At 39.3% G+C, this 20,679-nt stretch overlaps 1 protein-coding gene across 2 annotated transcripts in view; it reads right to left on the reverse strand.

Moving 5' to 3' along the window:
* Nucleotides 1-20,679, reverse strand: part of LOC144038903 (zinc finger protein 385C-like) — a 33,069-nt gene that overhangs the window by 1,160 nt on the left and 11,230 nt on the right. The window contains exons 2-8 of one of the 2 annotated variants that reach the window (XM_077551757.1): nt 17,223-17,465; nt 6,002-6,153; nt 5,823-5,930; nt 2,912-3,083; nt 1,256-1,597; nt 945-1,162; nt 662-766 (exon numbers count right to left, since the gene is read on the reverse strand). In XM_077551757.1, the coding sequence (XP_077407883.1) occupies nt 662-766; nt 945-1,162; nt 1,256-1,597; nt 2,912-3,083; nt 5,823-5,930; nt 6,002-6,153; nt 17,223-17,465 (1,340 nt within the window). Of the gene's footprint in view, nt 1-661; nt 767-944; nt 1,163-1,255; nt 1,598-2,911; nt 3,084-5,822; nt 5,931-6,001; nt 6,154-13,265; nt 13,601-17,222; nt 17,466-20,679 lie in introns of those variants that run through there. The other variant, XM_077551758.1, reaches the window with a different exon arrangement.

Raw genomic sequence — 20,679 nt, forward strand, 5'->3', positions numbered from 1 at the left:
ATGTTAAACTAATAGAAATATGGCTGCATCTATTAGCCATTGATACAGTAATTTCATAATAATTAATAAAATTGAGTTAAAATGAAAAAAATATGTACTGTATGGTAAAAAAAAACGAGTGAGATGATTTGTGTTGAGGTCATTTTTTTTGCCACTAGATGGCATAATCGCATTTGTAAGACGTTGGTGACAGCTTTGTGCATTTTTCTTTTCATATTAAGAGTTATCTAATCTTTAACATGAAGCAACTTGTGAAATTCTGCACATTTTTAAAATTGCGAAATACAACTTGACCTCAGTCTCCACAAATATATGCATAATTATTCAACTGATTATTGCAAAATTTTGACATGGACGTGTCTGTTGCGTTGTGACTTGAATTCCCCCAATACAGTCTTTCCAAGTCAGGGGCTGTCATTAATCGCGCGTTAAAATATTTTTTTGTGGCATTAAAAGAACTTTAAATTAACAAAAAATGAACGCACTAATTTTGACACCCCTAGTATCAATCTACTGTGGTGACTTGAGATACAAGTTGAATTCGTTCTATGACTACTTTTGTAACTCAAAACAAAAGCATCTCAGTTCTCGTTCCCCATTGGAATGAATGGAAAACTCACAAGTGTGTGTGTGTGTGTGTATGTGCGGATACAATTCTTACCGCTAACGCAGTGCTGGGCTGCAGTTTATTATAAGGTGTGAATTTGGCCTTCACCTTCACTGGCTTCCCGGCCAAATGTTCTTTATGTCTCCTGCTGTTCATGTGCTGTTAAACATATATTGATAACATTATCAAAATTTGGATGATTTATGATGGGTGAAAATGACATTTTGGGCGTTTTCCGGCTGAAGCTAAAATGCACTATAACCGCTACAGGTGAACTTCATTTTGAATGTACGTCCAACTTAAATGTATTTGGTCGAAAATCCTCGGTGCCGTTCACCTGTTTGAGCTGCGTCTCCGAGTTGACGGCCACCTGGCACAGCTGACAGTGAAAACGCTGGCGGGTGATGCCCGCCGCCGGCGCCGCCGCTGCGGTCTTTTTGGTGCCCGTCCGCTGCTTTATAATTCGGCAGGGGCGTCTCGGCGAGGACGTCCTCTTCGCTCTGCGGTGCGACTGGCTGCTGTTGGGGCTGTGGAGCATCTGCTTGTGTTTAGAGCCTGGTGAGCGGGGACACGATTATCACAATTATGGACACAAGTAGGAAATGACCCCACATGCCACATAATTGACACAAAATGTTTAAAACACACCGCTACAGTGAGCTTCAAGTTGGGAGCTGGAGTTGACCGTCACTTTGCATGTGGGACAGTGGAGCTGTTTTTTGTTGGCCTCCTTGTCGTCCGCCTTCGCCTCATCATCTTCTCGTTCCTTGACGGCAGGGGGCTCTTGGGGGTGGAGCTGCGCTGCCGAAGTGGGAGGTGTTTCGCAGCCTTCCGCGGGTGCCTCTTCTGTTGTTAAATGCGGAAGCGGAGGGCTCTGAGGGAATTGCCGGGACAGCTGAGGAGAGTGGTTTGCAGAGGTGTCTGTCGTGACGGGAGCGGGGGCCGGGGGGCTCCCGTGGCATTTTTCCACTTGTGGCGATGTGCTTGAGTCTGAACGGGCATGAACACACAAGCATCACAAATATGAGCGACTAGCCACTACTGGTGTATTCTATACGATAAAACCCATAACTGACTGACTTTTTGCCATCCATCAGTTCTATTGTACCATGTCTGATTTCTTGATTTGTATCATTTCAGCCCATCAATCATTTCTGCTACTTGTTCGGCCAACGGCACATCGATCAAGCGCCATGGCAACCGCTGGAACTTATCATTACGTGGACGTCGGGAAATGGATGACAGCATTTTGAAAATTGTAGTCATGCAGAATGAAGAACAATTGAGCTAAGAACCGCTGTACTTACTGCACTATAAAAATATATTGATTAAATATTAGTTATAGAGGAGAAAATTTAGTTATTATTTATTTTCTATTTGCGCAATGGTTTTTATGTTTACTTATTAAATTGTGTCCCTACTTAAACACACCATTCTGATTAAACAGCAAAATCCCCCCTGTTTTTATCCATCTTAGGGGGCGGCCATTTTGCCACTTGCTGTCCACTGCAAATGACATCACAGTTGCTCAGGGGTCAGCCAATCAAGGCTCACCTGTTTTCTGAGTTTGGTCATGTGACATTTGCAAGCTAAGCCACGATTGGTCATTTTTACCTGAGCCCCGACCAACTGCAATGTCATTTTCAGTGGACAGCAAGTGGTAAAATGGCCGTCCCATGAGATGGATCAAAATCAAAACAAATTACTATAAAGAAAGTTTTTTGGTTGACTTCCCATTTAAATGTATATTTAATACAAATGTTGTATTGTATGGTTTAATTTATTTAATTCAGCTGTTTACATGGACATGCCACATGAGCATTTAATTGAAATATTTAATTAAACACAATTTAAGTATTCAAAAAAATGTCAACTGATATTTGTTTTTCTATTTTCATTATAATTATTTACAATATATGTAAGGGTTTACACAAACCATTCAAAGTAAAATCTACCACACCTTTTATCAAAAAAAAAAAATAAGGAGGTGTGCCAATGTTGAAAACTAAAAACCGCATGGCTTTTCAGGTGCTATTTGCTTGCTTTAGTGCCTCTTCGCGGGACGTCTGTGCTTGATGGGAGTAATTAGCTGCGTGACAGAGGCTATGATTGCAGGGCGGGTAATAACTGCTAATCAGTCAGCAGTGGCAGCTACAAGACTGAGCATCGTTAAGTCGACTACCTCAATTACTACTCATCACCTAGAGGAGGGAGAGCGCTTTGGAAAATATGGATATTAGCTTGTGCAGGTGCACTTATAATGCGGTTCATCGTTCACCCCCCACCCCTGTATATATTTAATACCTGTACTGTCGCTTGAATTTAAGTCTGTTTGTGTTCCACTTCCTCCCGTGGTCCCTTTTTCTTTCTCCGCTGCGGGTGGGTTGCGCTTGTTCCTCTGCCGGTTCCTCTGGTTCTCAATGGCCTTCAGCTTTCGAATGTGTTTGTGACCCTTGTAATGGGCCTCAGCCTGGTTCTGGTCATGACACACACACAAAAGGATGCACTTGGACGCAATTAACTAATTTGCTCCCTAAATCGTATAGATAGGTTCTATTTTAAATGTTTTAAGTGTCCCAAAGACATATATATATACGTTTTTTTTATGCTACAACATACAGAAGGCTTTGATGTAGCCTCTGAATTGCAGAGAACGGGTGAAGCAATGGTAGTGATTACAAAAACGGCCAGCAGGTGGCAGCAGAGTCTAAGAGATCAACCAGGGCCATGTTGCAAAAAAGCCTTTTTGCCCACTTTTTATAAAACAGATTTTTGATTAATGATGAAATTTAGCAATATTCTAATGCTAATTGCCGGAAAACGGAAACAGATAGAAATATACTTTTTTTTTTTCCTGATGAAAGAAGAGACTTGAATATTTCTTTTGGTAGGTTCCTTGTTTTTATAGCAATAGAACACAATATTCTGTGGGCCTTGCAAAATCAGTCGATATCCAGTAAAACAGCCGGGAGCAAAGGGGGTTGCTTCAGTGAAAATGGCTGGAAGTCAATGAGTTAAGTGGAAGTATAGCGCAACAGTCAAGTAAGGTAGCGATACCTGAAAATCGACTTGGAGTGCAGGAACAAAATATTACTGTACTTCCCACCACTGACATATACGCACAAGAGCAGAACAAGCGTATACTGTACTGGGGTGATTTAATTAGTGAGGGTCAGCATGAAATCATTTAAGTGTAATCGCTCCATCTGCTCCATCTCTTCATCTTCGCATGCATGCTCGGAGCGGGGAGACAAATGATAATAGTCAACGTTTGACTGCGAGGAAGCACCCCCCCCCCCCCCCCCCCGCACGGCCATCCCGATCATCAACAGCCTCGCAAATGAGCGCCCCGTTCAGAGTCGTGGCGTCTCATGACCATCGTCTTGAGCTCATTTGCTCATCTCTCCACTGATTCAGTGTGACACAAATTGCCCTCACGTCTGTGAACACTCACTCACATGACCTCTGAGCTCATCCCCTGCTCGAAAGCATGCGGACGCCGCACGGGCTGGAGAGAGAGCGCAGGGATCCGTTTCCAGCACGCGAGCACGAGAGAAGTGAAAAACATGGGGACAACTGCCGCACGTTGAATGTCCATCCACGAGCCATTCAGCGTGATGTTATGGAGTCAGAGGAAGAGTCCGCTCCCACTGCGTGGCATGGTATGACTTTACTATCTTCTACTAGGGCTGGGTGATAAGACCTTAAAAAAAATGGACTGATTTTCCCCTCCCACAAAAATAAAATTTTACTTGATTTTTTTTCTCTTTTCAGAAAAGTAGAATATAACTATAAGTAAAAGACATACACTACAAACAATAACTATATTAATAATAAATACACAGTAACGCTTAACATTATTTACAAAATGTCGTTAGGCATGCTAGGAAGTCCGGCATCAACTAATGTTTAGTACGATCCACTCCATGTTTGCCTTCCACCAGGCTCCTTTCTTGTCATACGCAGAACAATGTGAAAACGATTTTGCTCGTTTTTGTAAAGGGGTCAGAAAACATGCTAAATTTAGCTAAATTAGCACTAAGTGACTCAGCTTTTATTTTATTTCTGTTTGAAGCCATGTTAGTGTACCGAAGTACAGAATTTGAAGTTAAAGATTAAATAGCTCTTAATATGAAAAGAAAAATGCACTAAGCTGTCATCAACGTCTTACAAATACAATTATGCCAACTAGTGGCAGAAAAATTTCCTCAACAATCAATGTCATGCTTGTTTTTTACAGTACAGTACATCTTTTTAAATTTAACAAAATTTTATGAATTATTATGAAATGACTGTATCAATGACTAAAAAGATGCAGACATAAATCATTTCTATTTGTTTAACATTTTTTCAAATTTTAGGTTAATAAAGAGTATGAAACTTAGGAAAAAAATATTTTAGTGTACATTTTATTGTACATTTAGAACAGATGAATCACGAGTTACCTATTAAAGTACAATTAATTACAATTAAAAAAAATTGGATCGCCTGACACCCCTAATCATAATACATAAATACCAGAAATACACAGACCAATCAGGTGCATTGTAACACATCCTGCATGACACCACGCAGCCAATCAATGGTTCATTTCGAGTAGCTTGAGCAAGTGGGTGTGTGCAAGACAGGCAAGCGGTGAGGAGAGAGAGAGAGAGAGGAAAGGCAAGTTAAGTTAAGCAATATTTTAAACATGTTTGGGGTTCATAATAAGTTGAGACTGCGTTTAAAGAATGCATCAACGCAAAATACTTTTTTCATATTTTGCATATTTACTTTCTGTTTCCATTTTCAGGCACTTTAGAATACCTTGTCAAAATTAGGTAACATCAAATAAACAATAAAGTGAATTTTCTTGAAGTTACCGGAACACTAGAGGTCTTTATGCTTGCTTGAAAAGACCACGAAAAGGAGGCAGACGAGGATGTGATCGCAAATGTGCCACCTCTCCCCTCAACTTGCAAAATAATAAGAGAGTGGCTTTTATTCCACTAGCTAACAATATAAATGCAAATATGTATAAAAATGAACTGTAGAAGGAAAGGTAGCTTAATGAATGTGAAAAGGAAAGCGCGATAAGGAGAGGCAAGACGAACACGCTGATTGGTTTCCTCTCAGAAGCCAGTAAAATGGAGGAAAGATAAGAAAAGGCTTCCTCGAGAATATTTGAGTGTACAGAAAGACCATATGGCATGTAAAATATGAGCAAGGCACTTACAGTGGAGTTGAAGCGCAGGTGGCAAATATTACAGGTGATAGTTGTTCTCCTCTTTGGCGGGGCGATGCCGAAGGTGTGGTTGATCACCGCCTTTTGCACCGGATCCATCTGTGGAGACACGTGGATTTTGGTCCATGATCTAAAAAACGATGATCCACAGCAGGCTACCTGAATCTCACCGTGTTGAAATTCGGGAAAAGGCTGAGTGGTGACGATGTGCTGATCCTGAGGGGCAAGAAGTGCTCCAGGTGGTTGTGCGGCTGGAGGCTTGCTCGACCCGGCAGTCGCAGGGAACCCAGGAGGGGGTGGACCTGGTTGTGGGACAGCGCACCTGCAAAGAAAAACATCAATCAGCGTAGTCAAACCTTTGCCATTTCAGAGAAAAGCTACACAAGATAATAAATAATTGGCAATGATTGTATAAAATCAATGAAAAATATCAGCATGACAAATCATTCCGCATGACTATCTCGTCACACTTCGCTGGCCTGAACACTATCAGGCTGCTCATATTTTATATTGTGACCTTTGTCTAAACCCAAGGCAAACATTAGAGCGCTGACATTTACACGTGGTGTGATACAAAGGTGTGAGGGGCCGGGTAAACATTTAAGATATTAGTCATCAATGATGTACAAAATGTAATTATATTCTATTTGTCTTAAAATAACCCAGGCAAGGAAAATAGAGTGCAGTGCAGATCTAGTCCTAACTAGCTTGATGGCTAATGTGGCGCAACTTGACAGCTAAGGCTTGTTTCCCAAATGATTGTTTGAAATTTAGCATTTATATAAATTTGGCATGTAGTCTAGTAGTTAGCACACAGGTAGCAAATTTACCATACATGCTAGGGAAGATAGGACACAGTTGAGGTTTGCTCACAGGCTAGCAAATACAACATACAAGTTAGCCAAGCTAGCACAGGCTAGCAAAGGCGACTTTTATGATTCAGAGTTTAGGAAGTTCTTATTGTTGAGACAAATTTAACATACAGGATAACAAATTTGGCATATAGGCTCACAGTTAGCACACAGGTAGCAAATTTAGCATACATGCTAGGGAAGTTAGGACACAGGTGAGGTTTGCTCACAGGCTAGCAAATCCAACATACAAATTAGACAAGCTAGCACAGGCTAGCAAAGGCAACTTTTATGATTCAGAGTTTGGAAAGTTCAGTAAAAAAATCCACAATCTCATTCAAAATGTTTTTTTGTTTTTTTTTAAGTATTATCACTACATGACTGATGGTTTATTTTCCCTGTATTTAATTATCATCAAATCCCTTGTAAACGGCTACAGTACAAGCAATTTCCCTGTTGAAAATGTAAATTTCAAAATATGAAGCAGGTTTTCAAACTCAAGAATTAGCATCAGCATGTCAATTCATCTAGTTTAATCCTCCACATTTTCTTTAAGAGTCTTAAAAACCCGAGACAGTAAAACAGCTTAAAACTATTAATGAACACACATTAATAATAAGTCTTGAGATATAAGAGTGAAAGAAGCTCAGATGGATCCACTTGCGTTTATCTCCTCGTCAATGTGACGTTGGGTGGGTTGGCGGGGGGTTGACAATGACTCCCACTACGGCGCAAATCTGTAATAGATCTCATTAATCTCTTGGGCCACATAACAAAGCAGTGTGGAATGTTTGATTAATGGAATTTTGCACCCTCTGCGGTTGTTTGCAACTCTTTTCAACTCAACTCGTTTGACGAGACGGCACAGTGTCCATTAACTTTCACGATAGCATCATTGCATCTTGTTTGGAACACTCGTTTAAAACACTTGCACTAGGAATGTACACCACCAGCAGTCCTTGAGAGATTTTTTTACACAGTGCTGTAAATAATAACTTGTTGTCATAAAGCTTAATTAGGGGCTCTTAACTTATAATGAAAAGGTTCGGTGGGATTTAATCATTCATCTAGCAAGGAATTAAATCACAAGGAAGGGAATAAACACCAGAATCTACAATACATGGTAGATTATTTTGTGTGAAATATGATGTACAGCAGTAAATACTCAAAATGAAAATTCTTTAAAAATGGTGCGAGTGTAAAAAGATTCTGACCACGTGTATCAATGGTGCATTTCCAGTAGACCGCAAATACTAGGTAAGAAAAACTCTCTTGCAAGTAGCGTAAATCTGCAAATAATTCATTATAAATCATAATGCATCAATGCCATGCTTATAGCATGTACACAATCATGAACCCATGTTACATAAACAGTAGCTGAATTATTCAACAGAAAGTAACCACCACGTGAGGCTCATCAATAGCCAGCAAACATTCTGTATCACTTTATAAATGTAAATGTATATAAATATACTAAACTGCGGCAAACCACTAATCTGCATTCGTCCCCTTTTTCTATCCACGAAGGATCCTTTTCATAGACTGTAGGTCACATCAGCCAGCTTTCTCATTTCGAGTGGGTATAAAAGATTATGAGGAAAATAAAGTACCGTGAAAGAAAAAAACTGTGAAAAGGCTTAATCTCTATTATTTCCAAGATTAGTCTCCGAGGGAGAGATGGAGGAAATGAGAAGCTTTCATTGCGGCGTAGTGGCATCGGTGGAAAAGGCAGCTTGGGTTCTTTTCACGGTGATCATCTGTCTGAGTCTGGTTCGCTGTCAGCACTCTCACGGTGGCTCTCATTTACTTATCGGCTTTTTGGGAGCTTCTTTTAAACGTGGAGAATTTAAGAACATAAATAGGGTTGCAGTGGTGGAAAGCAATACTGCAATTTGTGTCTGCAATTTCACTTGAGTGTTTAATTTTCTGATGAATTTTTACTTTTCACCACATTTCACACACCTGCTCCCCCATTTAAAATCTGAGACCTCACAATACTTAACAAGTCAGATGAGTGGGCTTAATTGAGACATTTTCACAAAGGGGTGTACTCACTTTTGTTGCTGATTTAGCCAAAATGAGTTATTTTCACAGCTAAAAAAAAAGAGTAAAAAAGCATTGTTGTCCCATAAAAATATATCAAAATATTGACAAACATGTGAGTTACTTAAGTACAATGTGAGTACTTTTGCCTCCTCTGAAAAGATAATTAAAAAAACAAGTAGGATGACTTCATCTTTGGAGTCCACTTTAATTGAAGGAGATTGAATGATACAAAGCAGAAGCGAGAGCAGCGTTGATGTCATGTATTGCAAGACAAAATGCAGATGGAAAAATATCGGGACGTACGCATTTATGGAGACAATTTCCGTATGTAGTTGCATTATTAGTGATGACATGTTATGCTTTGATATTTTAATATCGGTCAGATCAAGCGATGTTTATGTTCCATGTGGTTCCATGTGGTTGGTACGTTAAAACAACTGTCATATACTGTAATTATATGTTTTCTACTCTAAAATGGAACGAGGCTTAGGTTTTTGTCAAACTGAAAAGCCACTGATGCCACTCAGAGCCAGCAAACAAGGCAGTCAAGATGATCTGCAAGATGAATTAACATCCATTAAAACGTCCGATGACGGCTCTTCACAGCTCTCCGTTGGAAACAAAAACAAAAAAAGTTAAAAAGGGAGGATGCCTAATTTCACCTTCACTTGTGACAGAGGGACATTTCTGGCCAAGATTGTGTGACAAAATGATCCAGCTGGCTCTCGCTGTCCGTTTAATCCCAAACCGCAGCAGCAGCACGGCGAACGCTTGAAGAGAGTTGTACCTGCGGGGCACCACGCAGCCCAGATCAGGCTCCCGGTGGTAATCTGGCCTACTTTCAGGGAGCCATTTTAAGCCCAGGGGTCCTTAAACTGCGACGGTATTTGTTCAAGGTGACCAAAAAAAAAAAAAGCATCCAAATGGGGTTCTGTGTGAGTACTCTGGCTCAACACAAGATGTCTGCCTAAAGATGCTAGCGGTGCAACAGATCACAAAAGTCAAGGTTTGGATCGGATATTTTTTTTCAGATCAGCCCCAATTTTTTTTTATAAATAAAATGTAAAAAAAAAAAGATATAAAGTACTTGTCTTCATTTATTTTGTAGAACCCTTTTGCCCATTAAAAAACAAAATGTCTTATATGGCAGTTTAGGATTTAGTAACACAACTTTAAGTGCAATATGAAGCAGATGCATTCTTGTTTTATACATGATCCATGTGAAAAATAACAAGGTATTAATGGTAAAAAATAAGTTGTGTTCTTGAAATCTTAACGGCTATAAAGAAAAGACCAATTTCATTTCAGGCACATTCCCTTCCTTTAAACTTGGAGAGTGAATTACAAAGTAGCTTTGGCCCAGAATAAAGAAAGCAAGCTGAGGTACCAGCTGTCAAACTCATGGGCACTCATTACTAATGCTAACAGCTAGCTGCTAGCCACTGACGTCGGATAATTGTGCCGTGCCATACAGTGATGGCGTAATTAACTAACAGGTTATTAGCATTCTAAATTAGCGATTGAACATGAGTTCGGGGTAGCGTTATTTTGATGTTTGTCGCAACTACATAATATCAATAAAAAGAACGATAAAGAAATCCTAAACGTCGAAAAATCAAGTCAAGCTAGCCATCACGCTACGACGCGGCCCAACTTCAAAGTAAAAGTCTACTAAGGCTATTTGCATTGCCGTCAGTGTGATTTTTGGTAAACTTTATTGTATACTATACAGTACATAATACTTGCTTTTCATCCTCACTTGATGGATGTAAAACAAAAGCATGTTTGTTGCCTTTACGGCTAACAACTACAGGGCATTTGCAGCAACATTTGGAGGACAAATAAACCACATCTCCAAAGTGAAGGTTATTTAAAACGATAACAATCGCTGCAATGTTTTTCTCTGAGCACTCAAAATGCCTGTTTTTGCAAAAACGGCGATTCAAAACAACAATGGCGAAAAACAGACAAGATGATGAGATAACAATCTTGATTAACACAGAAAAGCGTGTTCATCTTTTCTGTGGCCAGCGGGTAGTTGCAGTTAAGGCTGTCTCTTAAACAATCACGTTACTCATCTGTACTGATAGCAACTTATTTACCATTTGACATGCACATACGATTAACAAAAAGTGCAGGGAAATGAGCATGAATGTTCCATCAGGGCTGATCAGATGGAGCCCATGCCCTTTCAAAGTGCTCCGTTATCAAGGCCACTTAAAATAAACTGCCGCCATCTGTTTGAATTGAGATAAGCCGGCCCAATCAAACATGCTGAATGACAGCCCACAGATGTGTGCCGCACATTTTCGCGATTCTTTCAGCCTGCTCGGGAAATGCGTTTTGCGGCCCATGAGCTGGCTTATTAAGCTCTTTGGCGAAAGTCGTGCGGAGAATCACAGCCTCTCTGCTTACTGCTGAAGATGTTTATCAGAGCAGATTCATCACCAAAGTTATTATGTTATTCATTGTGGTAGGAATATCTAGTATAAAAAATTAGGGGTGTCAAAATGAGTGCATTCATTTTGAGTTAATCCAAAGTTCTTTTAACGCCACCATTTTTGTACTTCCAGTCGCAATACAGCAGACACGTCAAAATTGAGCAGTAATAAATGTAATAATAATGCATATAATGCAAATGTGGAGACTGGGGTCAAGTTATGTTTTACAATTTTTAAAATGTTACTTCATGTTAAAGATTAGATTAGCTCTTATTACGAAAATAAAAATGCACTTCGCTGTCACCAACGTCTAACAAATGCAATTATGCCATCTAGAGGCAGAATAATGCCCTCAACACAAATCAACATCACACTTGTTTTTTACATTCTTAAAAACAGTTGGGTCAAAAATAACCCAACTATGGGTCAAAAATGGACCGATCTCTACTTGGGTCAATTTGACCCAACTTTGAGTCTCATAAATGTTGGTCAGATCCTTTAGTTGGGTCCTAAAATTGGGTAATTTTGTATAAAACAACCCAGAAAGTCGGGTCAAATTGACCCATAAAGTGGATCGGTCCATTTTTTGTTCATAATTGGGTTACTTTTGACCCAACTGGTTTTAGAGTACAGTACAGTACATCTTTTTAATTTTAACTTAATTTTATGAAATTACTGTATCAATGACTAGTTAAGTTTAAAAAAAAAATCCACTATTCTGTTAACAAGAGGATGGAAATTTAGAAAATAGTGCTTTTGCGCCATCTTGTAGCATCTTGGATGTCAAGCAATTAGCAGCACTACAAAATGGCTAACCTAAAGGGTGCTAATCTGCCAAATCAAAGTCACGCTGTCAACATGCTGCGTCGTCTACATTTGATTGGGGCTTTCAGGGCCCGAAGCTGCAAGTGAGCGTCAACTGCACCAGACACATTTAAAAAGAAAGAGAAAAAATCTATCCCCCTCTAATTTATATGCAAATGTTATTCAAATGAGCTCCAGTAATCTGATTGCGTGTTTATGCACTGAGCTGGGCAAATCACAGTTTATGTAAGGACATTGTTTACTCGTCTTCATCAAAGATGAATCACAGTCACTATATGAACACTATATGAACCATCCATCCATCCAAATACTCGAACCGTTTATCCCTTGCAACCCTAGTGGCCATGTTGGACAAGAACTCTCTAAAATATTTTTTTCAATAACTTTTCATCTCAAACATCTTTCCATGTAATCCCCAAAGTTTAAAGGCGATCAGATCAATTCTGTGGGAGAAGTTTGTTAAAATATGGTCTTTAATCCAAATGGCCGACTTCCTGTTAGGGTTAGCATTATGAATCACAGCTTTAGGTGAAACATACCACTGGGAATGCTTCGTTAAAAATTTGCAGGGGAGAAAATTGCTATTCTTAAATAAATTGTTAACCCATTTGAACCTCGTTGCGAATCAAAACAGCAGCACCTATTGAGACAAGTACACAGTTTCAATGAAGAGTTTTAGTGAAACGCTGTAAAAAATGTATCTTGTCTACTCAAATATTTCCTTAACATTATTTTCTGACTTCTGATTTAAAATTAATCTTGCGTCAACATTAAGCCTGCAGAATGAAGTAAACTGTTTACATTTAAGTTTGCCAAAAGTAAGCCAGTTCAAGAATATAAAAAGTCCAAATATAATCAACATTCCATTCCAATTGCTGGAAAAACATACACATTAATGACTAAAAACCCTCATGCACGCTGCTTTTATCTTTAACAGGCTCCAATTATGTGAGCTAATCCGGTCATATTTCCTCAGGGAGGCATTGGCATAATTGGCAGCAATCTGCTGTGACATTGACGTTTTTTTTTTCTTGCCTCAAAATGACTTGACACATCTGGAGAACGGCAGGACGGCATTGTGGGGTCACCGCCCCCCAATTGGCCCCTATAAGAGGAGGCAATTACTCCAAGGATCAGGCCTCACTGGTGCGGGAATTCAGCAGCAAAACGCTCGCTGGCAGGAAAGCAGCAGATTGGATAAGCGAATTGAGCAAATTTACCAAAAAGAAGTTGCTCCGTTCCCGACAACCGCCACATCCGAGTGAGCTTACCTAAGAGCATCTCCGCTTGTTTTGGAATTCTTCCGCTAGTCACTCAACTTGTGTCAGTTTAACTCCCATCAGGAAGTTTTTGGGCAAATCCCGAGCTCCTCTCCGTCTGCGCCTCTTTGGACCGTCGCGGGAGAAATGGCAGCCTTCAAGTCAGCGACACTTGGTGGCTTCCATCCAGAGCGGCGGGCGGTACGCGTCGCAATTAAAAGGCGCCATGCTCCGCTGGTCCCGATGCCCTTTTTTTTCCCCCTGAGACGGGCGGAGGGAAAGTGGGATGCTGAGTGTGCGTGAAGAGCAAGTGTGTCCCTCTTCTGTGTGCGTGAGAATGTAAGAGCGCAAAAGATGGAGCGAGAGAGTGAGTAAGGGGGAGAGAGAGAGAAAGAGGTTGGCTATTAACACCGTGATCATCCTTCATCTCCCTCCTCCTCTTCCTCTTCCTCCTTCCAGGGCGGATTTCTATTCAGAACTCCCACCTGCATGCTACCCACCCTCCACCGGGGACACTCAACTATAATGTCTTTCCTTCCCGGATTTACTTGAAAACAATGGGAATGATTTATTAGTGTTCTCTTATTTATTTGCAGCCATGCTACATGGCAAAAAGGAATTGGAAGGGGGAGGGGGGGGGGCGCATTTAAAAGGAAAAATGAGTCATTCGCACAACAGATGTGTTATTGTTGAGGTTCATACAGAGGATTGGGGGTGTAATTCATTAGAGTTGTTTATATTAGCATTCCCTGTTAAATAATGCCAAGGTTAAGCTAGCTTCAGATTTTAGCCTTCAGGTTTGAGTTTGTCGGTCGAAACGAAGATGAGGTCAATTGCTTGGAAGGGAGACAGAACGCCGGCTGTCGTTTACATTTCAAAAGACAAGTTGATTCGAAAACAGACCTGATGGAAATTCAGACTTCGTAAACATGATCATTGAGGGACTGGCTAATTCATTGACCTTTCTGTTACAGTACTCTGATTAATGGCACAGATGTCCTCTTTTGACGCTGAAATGCATAATACGACATGCACTGGGTCAAAAATAACCCAATTTTGGTCAAAATGAGACCGACCCGCTACTTGGGTCAATTTGACCCAACTCTCAACTTGTTTTGTACAAAACAACCCCCCAACAATGGGGTCATTTTGTACAAAGCAACCCAGAAACTTGGTTCAAATTGACCCAAGTAGGTTGGTCCCGTTTTTGACCCCCCCCAAAAAATAACATTTTTTTTGTGCTGAATGAAAAATCCCCCAAATTGGGTCGGTCCCTTTTTGACCAATACTGTGTTATTTTTGTATAGTGTAGACTGACCAAACTTTTTGGATTGTTATGTTCAAAACAATCCTCCACAAATTGGGTCATTTTGTATAAAGCAACCCAGAAAGTGGGTCAAATTGACCCAGGTAGTGGGTCGGTCCATTATGACCCAAAAAGGAAAGAAAGACAAACAAAACACTAAAAAAAATAAAAAATAAATTGTGCTAAATGAAAACCACCAAAAACTGTGTCGGTCACCTTTTGACTCATGTTGAGTTATTTTTACCTAATTGTTTTTAAAGTCGACACTACTCTGAGTTGCTTAGTACAAAATGACCCAATTTTCGGGGGGTGGTTTGTACAAAATGACAGAGAAAGTTGGGTTTAAATTGACCCAAGTCAATTTGAGACTGAGCCCTAACCCTAGCCCTAACCCAAAATGGGTTATTTTTGACCCAATTGTTTTTAGAATGTAGGGCTGACGTTAGCTGGCAGGCTAGCTATTATGTTTTGCTAAATCACTCAGACATCCCAACCAAGATTTTCTTTAATCTTAAAAAAAAAAAAAAAATCTATTTATTCAAGCTATTTCATTAATCGTGATGAGTAACGTTTCTTAATATTATTCAAATGGATTTATCTAACTACATTATGATTTACATTGTGGGAAAAAAAGAAGAAGAGTCTGAGCAGGTGTGAAGAGCACATTTTTTTCCCCTGGACATGATGGGACATGATCCAAGCAGCATGTAAAAAAAAAAAAAAAATCATTCACACAACTGCTCCTTGCAGCTAAATAAAAAGAAACGGTAGCTCAGCTGCAGGATTGGGTATTATTAGGCTCCTTTAATCGCAGAGCAAGCGGAATTATGGTAAACGTCGCCTAAACTGACTTGACTCGTCCTCGTTTTGTCTCGAGCGAAAAATAGAAACAGAGATTAAAAAAAGATTGCGTAATTGTCTGATATTTTATGGTGACGAGATCTATCGAGTAGATTATGTATCGTCCAACGAAAAAGATTTCATAGAGATAGCAGTTAAAACTTGCAGACTTCCAAAAAGTATTATTCATGACGCCAGTAAACTTAGACACTATTAGGAAGTAAATTTTGACAAATTGACCAAATATGGTCATGGTTGTGACGCGGTTAGAAATCAGTCATCCGACTGTGTACATGTTTTGCCCATTGTGCCAAATTTGTTATCAAAACTCATCGGACTCTATCCTTTTTTTTTCCTGCTCGACTTTGGCAACTTCTCAGCCATGAAGGGCTTAGGAAAGTTTTGATATTAGGAAAATTGGGAAAATTTGCGTGTCTGGTTGAAAAAAACTAAACAAGAAACTTATAAAACAAAATACAAAGAGCTTCCTAGAGGGTCACCGGCAAACTTTTAAGTATGACTGACCGTAGCTAAAGGTTATTATCTTGCACATGCAAAATGCCAATAAGGTTGTGATGATGACAAAATGAGGTTGCAACAAGCGAGACATTAAACAGTGGCGACTGCATTAATTTAATATTACGCGGGGCGGCTAAATACGTGCGTTGAGCTCATAGCCTCGTACATCAACATTAGATGTGGCCATTGTATTGGCTGGCGTTGGCTCATTACAGGTTTTTCTTTGGAGTAATGGCAGCGAGTGAGGGTGATGGATGGTCTCTTGTCAAAACAGGTGCGCGGGGATTTTTTTTTTTTATGCATCTCCTCTGGAATAGTAAATAATGCATATGACTTATCGTAATGCAAACACATGGGAGATCAAATCTGATAGTACATACTTAGAATGAGAATTGAAGAAAGTTGCGATTGAACTCTATTCATATAATTCGTTTGTCACAAGTTTGGAAGATTTGTGCCTTTGAGTAATGTTATCGTGCTCCTGTGTATGGGTTTGTGTGTGTATTTGTGTGTAAATAGTCATTATTTGACGGAATATGACAGAAGTATCACATATTGCTACACAGGCAACATGGTGCATTCAGGGTACTTTCACAATGTCGGGAATATGTAAACACACCGTGCTTTTCTGTACATTAACTCATTCACTGCCATTGACGGCTATTGACGTCAAAAATTCATTTGAACTATTTCTATTAGTTTACATTTTTTTCCACTTTTGTTAACAAGAGTATGAAAACCTAGAAGACGAAAAAAAATTACATTTAGAACAGATATCAAACTTATGATTAATCGGGAGTTAACTATTGAAATCATGTGATTAATTACAATTAAAAAATTTAATCGCGTGATGCGATAAAAAAAGAAACAAAAAGATTATTAAAAATTAGGAGTGTCGGGCGATTAAATTTTTTTAATCGTAATTAATTGCATGACTTCATGAGTTAACTCACGATTAATCACAAATTTTATATCTTTTCTAAAAGTACAGTTAAATTTTTTTAGGTTTTCATACTCTTGTTAACAAAAGGGTAACAAAAAAAAAAGTTAAACTAATAGAAATAGTTAAAATGAATATTTGACGTCTATAACCGTCAATGGCAGTGAATGAGTCAATCCTTTTTTTTTCTTCAAGAAGGCAAAATTGAAATCATGATTACATTTTGAGTAATCATCCAGCAGTGACTAAGTAAATATTTTATGATAAATAAATATATAAAAAAATAGAATAAGATATTTTAGCGAGTTTTATTCAATTAACCACAAAAAAATGTCAAATGAAATCTAAAAAAAATGAGCTCTACCTGTCCCGACAAACTTCGCCAGCCTGCGCAGCCTCCTCTGGTGCGTCTTGCCCTTATAGTGGATCTGAGCCTGGGCACCAGAGTTGAGCCGGATGCTGCACACTTGGCACACGGTGGCACTGGCGTTGCCCTGCCGCCGCTCCCGCTTGGCCCTCGGCGCCGCCTTCTTCTTGTCTTCATTTTCCTCCTCTTCCTCTTCTTTCTCCTTATTACTCTTGGCAGGAAGGCAGGGGCACTTTATATCTGGGGCAGGAAAAAGGTGCAATGTTAGGAATGAAATGAGTATATTTTTTGACATAGAGGACAGTTTTTTTTGCTTACATATTTGGACGCATTTTACTTGGTGCAAAAAGTTTGACAAATACTGATGTGAGAGAGGTGCGAAAGAATCCATCTAACTGTAAAGGTTCTCTCAAAACAGAATAGTCCGCGTACAACAATCTTTCTCCCCAAAATTGCCTCACTCCACGGGCAAAGTGGCCACTAACAACAGGCAGGTGAACAACCAGTCGTAAAACCCATAACGGCCGTTTGCCGCCCACACCTGACGACAACAAACCTCAAATCACCAAGATGTGACCACCCCCCAGGGGACACATACAAACACAAAGAACTCCACATCAAAAAGCCTTTTAAAGTCTTCAACCAGACATTGTATGTGTGGCATGTCACTGAAGTCCCCACATGGGGGCAACATGACTCCACGGGACTGGAAATCCTAGTGTTGTCATTACCGTGATGGAGCATGCTAATGGCGAGCATTCTTTTCCCAAACAGAGATATCACACAAGAGTGATTGCTTTAGGTTTAGATTGATCTGCTAATAATCTGTGGTCGGCGCCACCATGTGAACAATACAGCCGGCAGAATGAGCTGTACATTAACCGCTAATAAAAGGACTATACAGTATCTCTGGCACGTGTCAGGGTAATATATCATAGATTGCAGTACGGCGGTAGTCCTGCCCATTGAGGTTGGGAAGTTTTGACAAAAAATGTTCAGGGAAAATAAAGAAGTGAGCTTCATCATTATTGTTGCGATTGAACGTATGACTGAGGACTTGTTTACATCGCATCTTTAATTCAAAATTAAGTGGATAAATGAATTGTCTTTCATATTAATTCATGGTTCATTTTCCTTTATATTAGCGCGAACCAGGTATCGGTATCGGTACTTGTGGCTGTTTTACAATCAGAAACTAGAAAGTAGGAATCAAAAGAATAAAAAATTGCCAATAACTCATTTAAACCCAAAAACGTATAAATGCGTTTTTTTAAAAATATATATATATATATACTTCGTCCTGCCATTCATTTATGTTTTTTTATGCTAGAGCATACGGAAGGCTTTGATACAGCTTCTGACATGAAGAGGTCGCTTAAAGCAATGGTAGCTATTATAAAAAAATGGCCAGCAGGTGGCAGCGGTGTATAAGAGATCAGTCCGGGCCATGTTGCTACAAGCTCTTTTTCCCAGTGTTTTCAACAGGTTAGTGAATAATGATTTTATAGCAATAGAACAGAATATTCTGTGAACCTTGCAAAATCAGTCAAAATCCAGTAAAACAGCCGGGAGCGAAGGGGGTTGCTTAAGTGAAAATGGCTGCGAGTGAATAAGTTAATTTAATCAAATTTACGAACAAATTCTATATTGGGATATATAGTTTATTTTTATTTTTATTATCTGTCATTGTTTTATGTATCGAATGTACTAGTGGTATCGGCAACTTGGTATCTGTGACTACTTGAGAGTGGTGTACTCACAGTGCTATTAGTCTGGAAAGAAAGTGGTATCGAACATCCCTCATAGGACCTTAAAAAATGGAGCCACAATATTGAGAGGGCGTTGTGGGTGGGTTAAATCGCAATTATATTATTTCTGTACTAATTAGCAAATCTCATTTGTCATTAAAACAGTTACTAATATTAAAATGCGTGTAGAGTTAATAAAGTTGATATTACAATATTACAAATGTAATTGATCCCATGTGAGAAATTCCAAATGTCCACAAGCTTCAGCATCCACTGTCTAGTGTCAATGTGCAAATGTTGGCCCAAGTGTAACTCAATTATTTGTTTTAGCGCTCTTCATGTGATACTAGCCGCAATTAAAAAACCCCAGCGTATTTGATATTTATCCCCACACCTCCCTTCATTTACCCCCCAAAAAAATCTGTTGGCAGAAATTTCAATTTGTCGGCCGGAGAGATGAAAGCGGAATGGAAATCTGTTTCCGCTGGAATTTATCTGCCTGCGAGCAGCGACGCGGACTTCAAAGCCAGAAATCCGTCAGCAGGATTAATTTGAGTGACGCTGCGTTCCCGCCATCAGGCAGGCTGCAGCACAAAGATGGTGACAGAGTAATGGTTGGTAGTTGGACGCAAGCAGGTGTTCATTTAGACCCTTAGACACCTTAGCTGTGCTCTCAGACCGCGGGCTTTCTTTTCATTTAATAGACCCCTTCACGAGTCACGGGTTAGCTGGAGCTTTTCCCAGCTGAGATTTGGACTGGACTCGTTGCCAACCAATCACAGGGCACAAACTCACACTCATATTCACACAGACCTCTGCCGGTCTTGAATTAAGCCATACTTAATAAATACACAGTAAAAAAAACAATTAAATAGAAGGTATATAATTTTGCCACCAGGGAGCATTATAGTGTATTGCTTGAGCAAATCCATTGCTAAAAGCTTTTGTGTGTTAGCATTCAAATTCAAGCTAGCAAGCTAGCAGACTCTCCTACGGCAAAAAGCGTCATTCTCTTTGTTTATGTTTAGTTTGTAAACTTCAACTGGAAATCTATAGCTTAAAGCAAACGCTTGAACTTTTTTTGCTCGCACGTCAAAGCAAAATGGATCCCATGTCTAAAAACTCTTAAGTCAGGGCACTCACACAGCAGTGATGCCAGTAGCGACGTTTGCCTTTTTAAGATGGAAATACAGTCTTGAAAATGTTACGGTTGGTTGTATACTCCGTGCTGTCGACATAATAATAATAATGACATCAAATTTGGAGAAAACATTTGGAGTTGTAACACGGTGGATTCAAGTCCCAGCAGATTGTATGAAGTAGAGCTGCGATCAATGCAGGAGGTCCCTGAAACGTTTTTGCTATATTTATATTTTATATATTATTATTATTATTTATTTATAGGTATATTTATAAACAATGTACATTATAGATGTTAAGTTCTACCATTACAGTTATAACAGTTAAATATGTCCGGTCATAAAAGACTGCCTTTATTTTATATACATAAAAAAATTATATTAAGTGAGGTCTAGAACAACTATTTATATTCAGTGAAATCCAGAAAGACTATTTTTTATGAAAACAATTATTTATGGTGAGTGAAAAAGGCTGTCTTTGTTTTATTTTTTTTGTGTTAAAAATGCATTTCTAATAAAAAAAATATTTTTTTATGATAGGCGGTGTTGTCGGCATCTGCTGAAAGT

Source organism: Vanacampus margaritifer, chromosome 18 (genome assembly GCF_051991255.1).
Source record: "Vanacampus margaritifer isolate UIUO_Vmar chromosome 18, RoL_Vmar_1.0, whole genome shotgun sequence".
NCBI classification, from domain to species: Eukaryota; Metazoa; Chordata; class Actinopteri; order Syngnathiformes; family Syngnathidae; genus Vanacampus; species Vanacampus margaritifer.